The following is a 13549-nucleotide window of genomic DNA, read 5'->3' as shown; positions in this document are numbered from 1 at the left end:
TCACGAGGCCAGAACTTTCTTTTTCTGTCAATGTGGCCTGCCAACATATGCATTGTCCAAGGCTTAGTGATTTTATAGCTATCAAGAGAATCTTGCGGTATATCAAAGGCACAGTTCATCAAGGTCTCCATTTTCGTCCCAGTCCTTTATCTCTCACTGCATATGCTGATGCTGATTGGGCAGGAGATCCTATTGATAGGAGGTCCACAACAGGGTTTAGCATTTTTCTGGGATCTAATCTTGTATCTTGGTGCGCCAAGAAACAGCATACTGTGGCTCGTTCTTCTACTGAAGCAGAAAATAGGGCCATGGCTCAAACTGCAAGTGATTTGGTTTGGTTGCAACAACTGCTCTATGACTTACATGTTTCTTTGTCCTCTCCACCTGTTTTGTTATGTGATAACAAATCCGCTATTGCTCTTGCTTCAAACCCTAATTTTCATGCTAGGACAAAGCATATTGAGATTGATTACCATTTCATTAGAGAACAAGTGCTCAGTAAACGTATTGTTGTGTCTCATGTGGGTACTGACTATCAAATCGCTGATATCTTTACCAAAGCTCTCTCTGTTCTCAGGTTTCAAACTCTTAAGGCCAAACTCATGGTAGGTGATCCTCCCATGCGTTTGCAGGGGGCTATAAAGGATTCTAATGTTAGCTTAAGGGATTCTAATGTTAGCTCAAGTGAAGCTGCCAGCTCAAGCACAGGAGGCTCAGCTCAAGCTTCCACGTCAGCTAACTCAAGTGTGTAGTTGGTTAGATAGTTTCTGAGTTAGTTAGGGAATTGAGATTAGTTAGAGGGTAATCTTGATTAGCTCTGTAATCAACTGATATATAAGACTTTGAGGCCTAGCTTTGTAATCATCGAATAGAATGAAATAAAAATCAGTTTTTCCTTTTCTCTTTTCTCGTGTTTTCTCTCTCTAGTTCTTGATCATTTCTTTACCAATTCAGTCCAGAATTCAGAATCTCTTTAAGATTATTATCCTTAGCCCTCGCACTTTCCCCTTCATAAACCTGAATCAAAATCCCCTGCTGATTATCCGAAAACATCAACAAAATGTGCTCCTTCAGAGTTGGTATTGTCGTGTTTCTTGGAACCAAAACAGTCATAACCCCACCCTTCGTTTCTATACCCAAACTAAACAGCGTTACATCGAGCAATAAAAAGTCTTGCAACTTCTCATTCCCTTCGCCGATTAAAATCGCTGCTTGTACCGCCGCCCCATATGCCACAGCCTCATCTGGGTTAATACTCTTACATAGCTTTTTTCCGTCGAAAAAATCCTGCAGTAATTGTTGTATCTTCGGAATCCGGGTGGACCCACCGACAAGAACAACCTCATGAACCGTATTTTTATCGATACAACGATATTTGCATCGACAAGGCATTTCTCGACAAGCTCCATGCACTTTCTAAACAAATCCGTGTTCAATTACTCGAACCCCTCGCGAGTAATCGTGGGGTAAAAACCAATCCCCTCGTGTAACGAATCGAGCTCTATCGTCGTCCAAGTAGCTGACGAAAGATTCTGCTTCGCTCTCTCACAAGCGTTTCTCAACCGCATCAACGCCCTCGCGTTTCCGCTCATGTCTTTCTTGTGATTCCTCTGAAACTCTGCCACAAAATGATTCACCATTCGGCTATTGAAATCCACCCCACCCAAGTGGGTATCCCCCGCCATAGCTTTCACTTCAAATATCCCCTGTTCGATAGTCAAAATCGTAACATCAGTACTCCCTCCACCCAAGTCAAAAATCAGCACATTCTGCTCCCCTTCTCTTGAACCCTTGTTCAAGCCGTACGCAATGGCAGCCGCGGTCAGCTCGTTAATAATCCTCATGACATTCATACCCGACATCGCTCCGGCATTCTTCGTCGCCTGCCTCTGTGCACCGTTGAAATACGCCGGTACTGTAATCACGGCGTCTTTCACCGATTGCACCAGATAATTATCCGCCGTTTCCCTCATCTTCACCAAGACCATGCTCGATATCTGTTCGGCTGAGAATTTTTTCTCCTTGCCTTCGAAGTTGACGACGATCATGGGTTTGTCGTTATGACCCGGAGTAACTTTGAAGGGCCAGAGTTTGATGTCGGATTGGACGGAGGGGTCGGAGAACCGCAGGCCGATGAGGCGTTTGACGTTGAAAACAGTGTTTCGGGGGTTCATGGCGACTTGGTATCTGGCCGTGTCGCCAACCAGGCGCTCGGTGTCGGTGAAGGCGAATAGGCGACGTAGGAAGGGGTGGTCCGGTTGCCTTGGTCGTTCGGGATGATTTCGACTCGGTCGTTATGCCACACCCCCACGCAGCTGTACTTCGTGCCGAGGTCGATCCCAATTGCCTTGTTACTAGTAGGCATTGTTGTTTCTGAAATGGAACAACTAGTAGCCATTGTTTTTTAAATGGAACTATTAGGACCCATGTTTGATAGGAAGTGAGAGAGCAATCATTCTACCTCCTCTTTCACGAACCAACACGAAGAGATTGGCACAAGACTCATCTTATTAATTGGAGGTGTACAGAGTTCTCACGGGCCGTTCGGCCGTGACCCGTGAAGGACGGAAGTTTGAAAGAAAGAAGACGAAAGAAAGGAGAAGAAAAAGTTGCAGAAGCAAAGAAGACGAAGGAAGAAAAGGAAAATGAATAAGTGCGCTCTTCTTTAATGCTTTCTGGAAAAAGAATTCAAAGCAGGTGAAGGTTTTTCCTTTTTTAAAAGGAACAACTTTCGGTAGTGCTGCATTAATAAGCCAACCAAGGAGGAAAATTATCCAGTATGGTTAGAACACTGCTCCAACAGGCCTAATTTCACTTTAGGTCCCTGCAGTTGTATTATTTCTCTTCTCAGTCCCCAAGTTTTGAGAAATATCCGATATTTGATCAGGTGGAGCTGCACCGTTATTGGGGAATCCGTATATGAATATGAATATGAATTTGAATTCGTCAGTTGTTTGGACTGATACTTGCATGCGCCTCTGGGGCGCCTGGCTCAAATGAGATTGAGCATCTGAATTTTAATTTGAATACGAATACGAATATGAATTTGGCTTGATCTGAATCAAGCATCTGAATATGCATCTGAATCTAAATATGTTACCGAAGACTAGATTTGTTTTAAAGAATCTACTTTGTTATGAAGACATCGTTGAAGATAGTTGGCTCGAATCATGTTATTGGATTCTTGCCAAGGTGGAGATTGTTGAAATCCCAGCCTTCCAGTAGGTGTTGGAACTCAAAAGAGGAACCTAGAAGGGTTCTGGGTGTTTTGCCAGACACTTCCCAGAAGCTTTGTCTAGCACAAGGAACTCGTGCCGCCGACCACCACCTTCCCCGAACCAACACGAAGCCGCGTGAAGACCACCACGTAGCCATCACCGCCGTTGACCACCACACACGGTTGGTACCCGTTTTGTAATCCTATAAATAGACAACTTAGGATTTCGTTGTAATTGGAGTCTGTGAGAGAGATCTAAGGTATCTCAGAAACTGAATAAGAAATTGATTTTAATATGAATTAGAAGTGTGTGATTGTGTTTCTAGTACGTATTTGAAACTCACACTTTTTATTAGGCTACTAGCTATTTGTTGGATCGAGTACCAGACACCATATTAAAGCATCAACACCAAATTAGGTATATGTATTAAATTAGTTAAAGTAGATAAGTAAAACTCAAAAACACTACTGCAGCAGATTAGTAAAACACAAATGTAAAATACATTTTCATGGATGGATAGCTAAAAATAGCTACCCATTATTCACTAGATATCTGTTTTTTTATTATTTTCCTAACAACTCCTCCTCTCTTCCCATTTGTCCTTAAACAGTAATAAAGAAGAAGAAAAGAAAAAAGGGAAATAATAGTAATAATATTTTAATAGAAAATAGATAAAATAGATAGTATTGGTGTGGTGTTGAAAAAAATGTAAATAGATAAAATAAAAATATATAAAAAATTATACTATTCACTAGCATTTTTACATGACAACCGATAATCTTGTTCTTACAAATCCAAACTGCTGGATTCGTTCCGGTGTATTGTACAGTTTTCGATCGTTTTTCCCAGTAGTTTCGTACAGCTTCGGGTTTGTTTTCGTGCTTACTGGCGGCTGATCGATAGCTTTGGCAGAGAAGAACACGTCTCAAGCTGAAATGATTTTTTTTTTTTTTTGCATTCATTAAATTTAATCTACTCTGTCCTAGGGGATTTGGGGAGGGAGATGAGTGTTTACGGGAAACAAACTCTACCCATGTACATTAGTGTATAAGGGAGACACCAACTCCACTCCACTCCGTTGTGCTGAAATGAATTTGAAGACCAAAAAATGTCTAAGCTTAGGACATGTCAACAGACCATTCCGAACTTTCTTTGACGAGTTCAATGAATTAAATTAAGATCATTCTGATTCGATTCCATCATGTATCGTGTTCCACTTTCTCTTCTTAAAAAGTACTTCATTCGTCCCAATATCTTTGGTCTTTTTTGATATTCGCGTTATTATTTAAACTCTTCTTAGAATCAACAGTTATAACCCCACCCTCTGCTTCTATCCCTAAACTAAATGGCGTTACATCGAGCACTAACAAGTCTTGCACTTCACTTCACATTCCCTTCGAGCACTAACAAGTCTTGCACTTCTCATTCCCTTCGTGATTTAAAATCGTCCTCACTCAACCGCCCGCTTAACCCTAAAAGGGGGGTGGGATCTCCCCTATGAGGTCCTTTCATCATTCTCCACCTTCATCCTTCCCTCACGCCTCCCGACGCCTTAGCCTCTTTGGTTTCTCTACCACCGGACCTCCTCCATCATATTTGCCGTTCGCCGGTGACTCGTCTCTGGTGGTGTGATTCAGATGTGCAACTGTGGGTGCAAAGCTTTTGTGGATGATTGGGTCGCCGGAGTTGGAGACCTATGTTGGTGGATGATGATGGCGAGGTTTTTTTTTTCATTTTTCTTGTTGGTTTGCAATCATTTGCTTATTCTCCTCTATATTGTGGAAGTTTTCTCTCTGGTTTATTGCCGTGAGTTTTTCTCCCAACTAGGTTTCTTCCAATTAGGTTGTTTTGGGTTGTTTCTGCAAGAAAAAAGGTTTAGTTCGTTTGAGGTATAGTTTGTGGGATGAATCTCCACCGTCGTGGTTACTTGGTTCTTTGTCTAAGGACGAGTTATCATCTTGAGATGTACTCTTTGATTGGAGTTATAATATCATCTGTTATCGGTTGGCAAAAAAAAAAAAACCCGCCCCCTTATCGTTTGTAATTGTCATCTTAATTCTTCAGCCGTCGTCTCATCCTCTGCCCGTAACGATAAAAATCCCATTCGCATCTATCTAGAAAATCGCTTTGATCTGCAGAACCAGCCTAGGCACAGGGGGAATTCCAGTCAACAGATCATTATCCTTAGTCATCATTCTTTCTTTTTCCTTCATTAACCTATTTCTTGTAATGTATTCACTGGTTCTTTGATGCCCGAAATATTTCTCTCTTTCCGCATTTTTGCAATCCCAGTTGTTTTGGTGGATAGTCTCTCATCCGGTTATCACGGGGTGATTGTGGTAATAAGATGCCATGCTAGTATTAGACTATCATGCAAAAAGAATTCTTAAAAACAACCGTTACGACTATTAAAGTACTAGAAGTTCTAGATCACCACTAATGAACTAAAAATGAGATTACGGCAAGTCAAGTACCTCATACACAAGCAAAAGTAAGTCACTGAGAAGAGCTTGCCCCAACGCGACCTTCCACCAACATATATGCACACGTAATGGCCGCCTCTAGCTGCTTAATCGTCGTGGCTTGGTCATCTATCAATTTGGAGTATTTTTCAAACTTTCTGTCATATGCACATATCTTCTCCTCTTGCCTCTGGCACAAGTCCTTAAAGGTCTCAATCTGATTCTCCTGTCTTTGGCACACATCCTTCAGTATCTCAACTTGATTCTTCAAGACACACACCTCTTCATGTAATGGGAAAACTGGTTACAACAAAAAAATATAAAACATGTCGTACTCAGTTGGGTAATAAATTAAGCATCCAAAATAATGTTATTTTCAGCTCGATTAGTGGCCCTCGTGTCAGTTAAATTTTAGCTTAAACGGATATTGGTCAGCATTTGATCTAAAAGTTAAATTTTCAATCAAGAAATTTAAGAATGTCATAGGATTGGAACAGTAGTGAAAGTGTACAACTTTTTGGAACAGAGGAAGTATAAATGAACAACAAAAAATAAAGGAGATATACCGTAATTCTCGAACGCATTCCTCACCTCCGCCATCCTCTTCACCTTTTCGTCCTCCAACTTGTACCTCTCCTCCTCCCTCACCATCTTCTTAATCTCCTCCTCACTTAACCTCCCTTTATCGTTAATCGTAATCTTATTCTTCACCCCCGTCGTCCCCTCCTCCACCATCACGGTCAAAATTCCATTCGTATCTATGTCGAAAAGCACTTTGATCTGCGGAACCCCCCTAGGCGCAGGGGGGATTCCAGTCAACTCAAATTCCCCCAACAGATTATTATCCCTAGTCCTCGTTCTTTCCCCTTCATAAACCTGAATCAAAACCCCCGGCTGATTATCCATAAACGTCGAGAGAATGCCCTCCTTCTTAGTTGGAATCGACGAGTTTCTTGGGATCACAACTCTCATTACCCCACCTGCCGTTTCGAACCCCAAACTAAACGGCGTTACATCAAGCAATAATAAGTCCTGCACCTTCTCATTCCCTTGGCCGTTTAAAATCGCCGCCTGTATCGCCGCCCCGTATGCCACGGCCTCATCTGGGTTAATACTCTTACATAGCTCTTTCCCATTGAAGAAATCCTGCAGTAATTGTTGTATCTTCGGAATCCGGGTGGACCCACCCACAAGGACAACCTCACGAACCGAACTCTTATCGATTCTCCCATCGCGAAGGCATTTCTCCACCGGCTCCATGCACTTTCTAAACAAATCCATGTTCAATTCCTCGAACCTCGCCCGAGTAATTGTGGGGTAAAAATCGATCCCTTCGTATAACGATTCGAGCTCCATCATTGTATGAGTAGCCGACGATAGAGTCTGTTTCGCTCTCTCACAAGCGTTTCTCAACCGCATCAACGCCCTCGCATTTCCGCTCATATCCTTCCTGTGCTTCCGTTTAAACTCCGCCACGAAATGATTCACCACTCTGCTATCGAAATCCACCCCACCCAAGTGGGTATCCCCCGCCGTAGCTTTCACTTCAAAAATCCCCTCTTCGATTGTCAAAATCGTAACATCAGTACTCCCTCCCCCCAAGTCAAAAATCAGCACATTCTGCTCCCCTTTTCTTGAACCCTTGTTCAAGCCGTACGCAATCGCAGCCGCGGTCGGCTCGTTAATAATCCTCACGACATTCATACCCGCAATTGCTCCGGCGTCCTTTGTCGCTTGCCGCTGTGCACCGTTGAAATACGCCGGTACTGTAATCACGGCGTCTTTCACCGATTGCCCCAGATAATTCTCCGCCGTTTCCCTCATCTTCACCAAGACCATGCTCGATATTTGTTCGGCTGAGAATTTCTTCTCCTCGCCTTCGAAGTTGACGACGATCATGGGTTTGTCGCTAGGACCCGGAGTAACTTTGAAGGGCCAGAGTTTGATGTAGGATTGGACGGAGGGGTCGGAGAACCGCCGGCCGATGAGGCGTTTGACGTTGAAAACGGTGTTTCGTGGGTTCATGGCGACTTGATATCTGGCCGTGTCGCCAACCAGGCGCTCGGTGTCAGTGAAGGCAACGTAGGAAGGGGTGGTCCGGTTGCTTTGGTCGTTCGGGATGATTTCGACTCGGTCGTTATGCCACACCCCCACGCAGCTGGACTTCGTGCCGAGGTCGATCCCGATTGCCTTGTTACTAGTAGCCATTGTTGTTTCTGAAATGGAACTACCAGTAGCCATTGTTTTTTAAATGGAACTATTAGTACCCTTTGTTTGATAGGGAGTGAGAGTGTTAATGGAGAATAATTTTGCTTTACCATCCCGGGATTCCTTCGTGTAATGGAGAATCATTTTGCTTTGTTTCCCATTTTGCTTTGTTTCCCACTTTACAACCTTGTATAGTTGATTAGCTACCTAGTCTTTAGCTTTCCCTATATTTTTTTCATGATTCTTGTCCTTTAGTTTAGGCAATCAATTATGTAACATCTCTACACTAGTGTTTGCTCGTGCTTACGGTACTACTCTCCTCGATTGGAATTAATCGAGAAGTTCTCAACTTATACACGCACATCAATTAATCTAGAAGTCTTCCAATTATCAAAGCAAACCACTGATACTTCCAAGAGTTTTTTCTGTCGATGCAAGTCTAACCTGCATGCTCATATTGATGGAAATGGGGATGTATATAATTAGAGGGCTTGAAGATATCATAGTAGTACTAATTAAATTGCAACAGTTCTATTTTTTCTTCAGCTTCCAAAATCACTTTTCAAAAACAATGCAGAAACTGAAGTGTTATTAATACAACCTCAAGAATTTCAACCGATTGCTCTTTTTTATACACACCCATTCCTCACATGAACATAGTTAGAACTTGACCACACTTTGAGCATATTATAACTAACAGAGTTGGTATGAAGTTGTATTGCCCTAGAATCCAGAATTTTTCTCTACACATTTACTTCCGCAATTTCTTCTCCCAAAAAGTGTAATGACCCGGATTCTCAAACACCACAAAATAAGAATATCGACGACTACGTGACTTCTCACCCAATCTTATCAAGTAAATTAACAAAAACCTTCCCAAATTATCAACACACTAGTGCTTGCCCGTGCCTGCGGCACTACCTATCTTGGCTCGTGCCTACGGCACTACTCACCCAAATTGGAATTGAAATACCCTTTGAATTTTGATAGTGGCTCAAAACATTATTTCAATTTTTAGGTAGCTACAAATTGCTGGAAATTAACCTCTTTCATTTGAACGGCGAAGTTTTTTTTTATTATTGATATGAAGTAAGTGAATACGCAAACAGTATAGTGAAAAAATTAGCAACTCACGAAATTATGCAGAACGCCGTTCAAAACGGGAAAAAAAAAACCCATAAAGTCTCTACAGCTCTACAAAATAGAAGAGAGCAGAAAATACCTCTCCAGGTTTTGGAGGAAGTGTATACAAAATAGAAGAGAGCATTTTAACAAACACATGATGGGCAACAAAAAATACCTCTTTGGATTTGATTTCTCCCAAGGGGTTTGATTGTCGAGGAGGAGTGGACGGCGGACGGTTCCAGTGCTCGACAGTCCAAGGGGGGAACCCCTTCCCCGAAGATAGTCAACCCGTAAGGGAGGAAAGGTCTCATAGAAAGGAAGCAAGGAGAATTGCTTTTCCCCTTCTTTGTTTTCACAGAGAGAGAGAGAGGTGTGAAATTTAAATTCCGATTCTTTTTTTTTCTTAGAGAACAGATGGCATTTATGTAATAAGATGGGCAAATGTAGATACTTTCATAAAATGTGAAAAAATGCATCTCAACCCTTGGATTAAACAAATCTGAACCGTTGTAACAACCTATCCTCACACCCTTTTGTTTTATAATAGAGATAATCTTAGGTTTTCTTTTCCCCCCATGTAGTCTCCCCCTTTTGTTTTGTTTTTTCCTTTTTTTAAATGAACTGATTACTCACCAACATGGTATTAGACAATGGGTGGAGATTTGAAAAATGAAGCTACAATCGAGAGCGAGATTGAGGTGCAAACTTATTGGGAGGAGATACGCGGCGGACAGAAAACGCTGCCATAATGGGGAATGAGTTGAGTTTACAACAGCAGACGGTGGTGGGAATGCTCTGGAGAAGTAGGGGGATGCGCAGAATAGAGAGATAGAGAGAGAGAGAGAGAGAGACCCAAAAGACAATGCTATTTTTTTTAAAATGAAGCTACGACCGAAAGAGAGATTATGGGTGCAAACTTACAGGGAGGAGATACGCGGCGGGCAGAAAACGCTGTCATAATGGGGAATGAGTTGAGTTTATGACAGCAGACGGTGGTGGAAATGCTCTGGAGAAGTAGGGGATGTGCAGAATATATAAAATAAGTAGGGGGATGCGCAGAATATTATATATATATATATATATATATATATATAGAGAGAGAGAGAGAGAGAGAGAGAGAGAGAGAGAGAGAGAGAGAGGGAGAGAGAGGGAGGGAGAGAGAGAGAGAGAGACCCAAAAGAAAATGCTGTTTAAAAAGAACTAATGGCATTTTTGTAAAATATTTGACAGAATGTGGATACTTTCTTAAGAGAGTTAGAAAGCACATCTCATCCCTTAAATCAAATGAATCTCAGCCCTTCAACTTTTTTTTTTTTTTTGGATCCGCTTCAACCTGTGTTTATCAATGGGTAAAAAGAACTAATGGCATTTTTGTAAAATATTTGACAAAGTGGGCATTTTCTTAAGAGAGTTAGAAAGCACACTTCATCCCTTAGATCAAATGAATCACAGCCCTTCAACTTGTGTTTGTGTTTGTATGGAGATCCACACCCTTGTGTTTTATTAGGTAGATATATAAAAAACGTTCTTCCGTTTTCTCCAATGAGGAGAACACAAAAACCTGCCTCTTAATTTTGACATGGTATCAGAGCGAGTTTTGATCCCTGCTTGATTTTTTTTCGACCACTTTATTACTAGCGATTCCCATCATTCATCATGACAGAAGCTGAAAAAAGCAACAAGTCCATTACGTCAGAGGAATTAAGAGTAGATGATCCCTTCTAGATTTAGATCTCTCTTTCTGATAGTCCAACGGCTGTATTGGTATCGCCTCCTCTGAATGGAGACAATTATGGGTCATGGATCCGCGCAATTACCATGGCTTTAAGAGCCAAAAAACAAAGTTGGATTTGTGGATGGATCCATAGAAAAACCTGGGAAAGATGCAATGATCTAGTTGCATCATGGATTCTTAATTCTGTCTCAGATGAAATTCGGAGTAGCTTTCTCTATGCCCACAATGCAAGAGCCACATGGATCGACTTGTCAGACCGATTTTTGCAGTCCAATGCTCCTCAAATTTATCAACTAAAGCAATCCATATCGGCACTCAAACAAGAACTATCAATTTCGGCTTATCTTACGAAACTCAAATCCCTTTGGGATGAGTTGAATTCACTCCAAGCTTTCCAACCATGTACGTGTGGAAGTGGAAAGTTTTTCTCTAAACGGCTCCAACAAGATAGGACAATGGAATTTTTACAGGGTCTTCACGAACATTTTGGTCCACTTCGAAGTCAAATCTTATTGATGGAGCCTTTACCAAATGCAGCAAAGATATATTCTCTTGTTCGACAAGAAGAGAAACAAGAGATTCAATCTTTATCGACTCCCATTCCAAATGCTGCAGCACTTAACATCAAAGCAAGGTCGAAAAACTACAATTCTAATCGACTAATGGATGGTCGAAATAGCCATAATACAGGTGGAGGAAATTGTCCACATCCAAGTAGTGGAAGTCAACCATATTCTGGTGACGGAAATAGCTTCTATTCTGGTGGTGGAAATCGCTCAAATCCCAGTGATGGAAATCGCACATAAACTGGTGGTGGATGCAATTCATCCGGCGGCGGATATAACTCATATTCCAGTGGTGGAAATAATTCTAACCGCAAGGTTAAATATCATTGCGACCATTGTGACAAGGATGGTCACTCCACAGAGCGTTGCTATAAAATCATTGGGTATCCTCCAAAGCGTTCAGAGCTCTCTAATCTTTCCACCAAATCTGTGAACAAAACGAGTCCTGCTGTTGTAACTCGAGCTATATGACAAGTTATTAGCGATGCTCTCCTCAGGTAATATCTACCACAATTCCAACTTAGCAGGTATTGCTCTTCCTATTCCACCCACCTCTGTTTGGATCATTGACACAGGAGCTACAAATCATATGTGCTCATCTATAGTTTAACTTTCATAATATATGAGACTTTTTTCTGATTTAAAAGAAACTTGACAACTTGATCCAGTTATACCTACCCCTTGACATAGTAATAATAACCTCCTGGTATATGGTCAATTTCAACCTTAACGGTATTTAAAAAAAATTGTGGCCTAGCTACGGGATCTCAAAATCCAATTGGGAATGAAACAAGCCGTAATATAGTTTGAGCTTTGCTAGGTACACCATTCAAACACCACCCAATAATGTGAGGTTTCACAACATTATTTCGACAAACTGAGTCGTTCATTCTATAGCTGTAACAAAAAGAGACGGAAGGCCTTAGAAGAAGTGAAAATACGCATGGAAAAACAACCGCTTGCTCGATCAAATAAGCACAACAGCATAAAGGTTAAAGTTATGTGCATTCTATCAAGATGAGATACCCAAATAAATCAAACCAGAAATGTCACGAGACTTCATCAAATCAGTAAATCGCCCCATGTCGATGTAGAATCACATAAAAGAACTCTTTGCCCTCACCGACAGATTGCATAGCATGCAAAGCAACCCTCGCCCAATAATTTACAAGGATAACCACAAGAAAGGTTTCACTTCCCTCTTTCATAGAAGCCAAAGCTTCAAAACCCTGCCAAGATGTATCAATCCAGAACATTAAGACCACAGTCCGCTAAAGTACTCCCCAAAATTTACCCCACAACTCACTGCGTATCATTTGACTAGAAATGCATCTCCAAACATTCAATTTGAATTGAAATTGTACGATAATAAAAAGGGTATACCTAGTGCACAAAATAAGTAATGACCACAAAAATCCAAAGTTCAAAACTTATATTTGCATGACAGAAGAGCTCAAAGTCTATGTAGCACCAATACTCCAAAAGCGCACCGTGTTTTTATTATTTTTTGATAGGGGACACGCCGGGGACACAGCTAGGGATCAAAACGTAATATTTTTAAAATTTTTGGGGGTTAATATGAAATTATTCAAAATATTTGGGTTAAACTGTAATTATGCCTTTGAAATTTTTTTATACAATTTGTGAAATTATTCATGTACAATGGTTCATAATTTTTTTTATATATGTACATACAGTTATTTTTATTGATTTATACACGTAGCGTATCCCCCGCCGTATCCGTATCCCCATTTTTTTAGAATTGCTGTGTCCCGTGTCCGTATCCGTGCTACATAGCTCAAAGTACATATCAAAAAACCCAGAAGTTTTTCACCTTCACTGTATGAATCATAAACAACAGGTACAGCCGGGTTCCAGTTAAGGCGGACAGCCTAGCAAATAAACATCCACACAAATTAGTATCTTTTCTTGTAAGGGCTGCTCGCCCTACAAAAGGGCCTGGGGCTTCGATGAGCCCTAGATGTAAGGGGTTCTTGAACAGTTGAACAGTTGAACCTATTAACTGAATTCTCTCTTATTCTCTCATGAAGCAAATTGAATCATAAATTGTTAGATTCAGGAAGTCATCCTAAAATAGCAACTTGTGCAGTACCTTTTTTCCCTACGAATGCCATGGTTCCTACAGGAGAGTTGCATTGGAGGGCAACTTTTCCTCAAACCTCTTCGAAATGGTTGTCATTCTCCTAGCCCTTTCGAGAAAAGATATCAACACTC

At 41.2% G+C, this 13549-nt stretch overlaps 2 protein-coding genes and 1 pseudogene across 3 annotated transcripts; all 3 read right to left on the bottom strand.

Annotated features, from left to right (window-relative positions):
• Positions 1–942: 942 nt before the first annotated feature.
• LOC131326498 (heat shock 70 kDa protein 4-like) lies at positions 943–1392 on the bottom strand. The gene has a single exon (XM_058359298.1). It carries the CDS (start codon positions 1390–1392, stop codon positions 943–945), a length of 450 nt encoding a protein of 149 aa, XP_058215281.1.
• Positions 1290–2419, bottom strand: LOC131303699 (heat shock 70 kDa protein-like; annotated as a pseudogene).
• Positions 2420–5552: 3133 nt separating this feature from the next.
• Positions 5553–8052, bottom strand: LOC131303640 (heat shock 70 kDa protein-like). Of its 2 annotated transcripts, none has more exons than XM_058330601.1 (2): positions 6247–8052; positions 5553–5980 (listed from the first exon to the last, which is right to left on the bottom strand). In XM_058330601.1, exons 1-2 carry the CDS (start codon positions 7919–7921, stop codon positions 5715–5717), a joined length of 1941 nt encoding a protein of 646 aa, XP_058186584.1. In that variant the 5' UTR covers positions 7922–8052; the 3' UTR covers positions 5553–5714. The 2 variants fall into 2 exon arrangements, with proteins under 2 accessions (XP_058186584.1, XP_058186592.1); XM_058330609.1 differs by having other exon boundaries at positions 5553–5962; positions 6247–7975.
• Positions 8053–13549: the final 5497 nt, after the last annotated feature.

The sequence above is a fragment of the Rhododendron vialii genome, chromosome 1a, assembly GCF_030253575.1.
Source record: "Rhododendron vialii isolate Sample 1 chromosome 1a, ASM3025357v1".
NCBI classification, from domain to species: Eukaryota; Viridiplantae; Streptophyta; class Magnoliopsida; order Ericales; family Ericaceae; genus Rhododendron; species Rhododendron vialii.
Note: the sequence above shows the minus strand (reverse complement) of the source record. Positions and strands in the feature narration are given on the sequence as shown.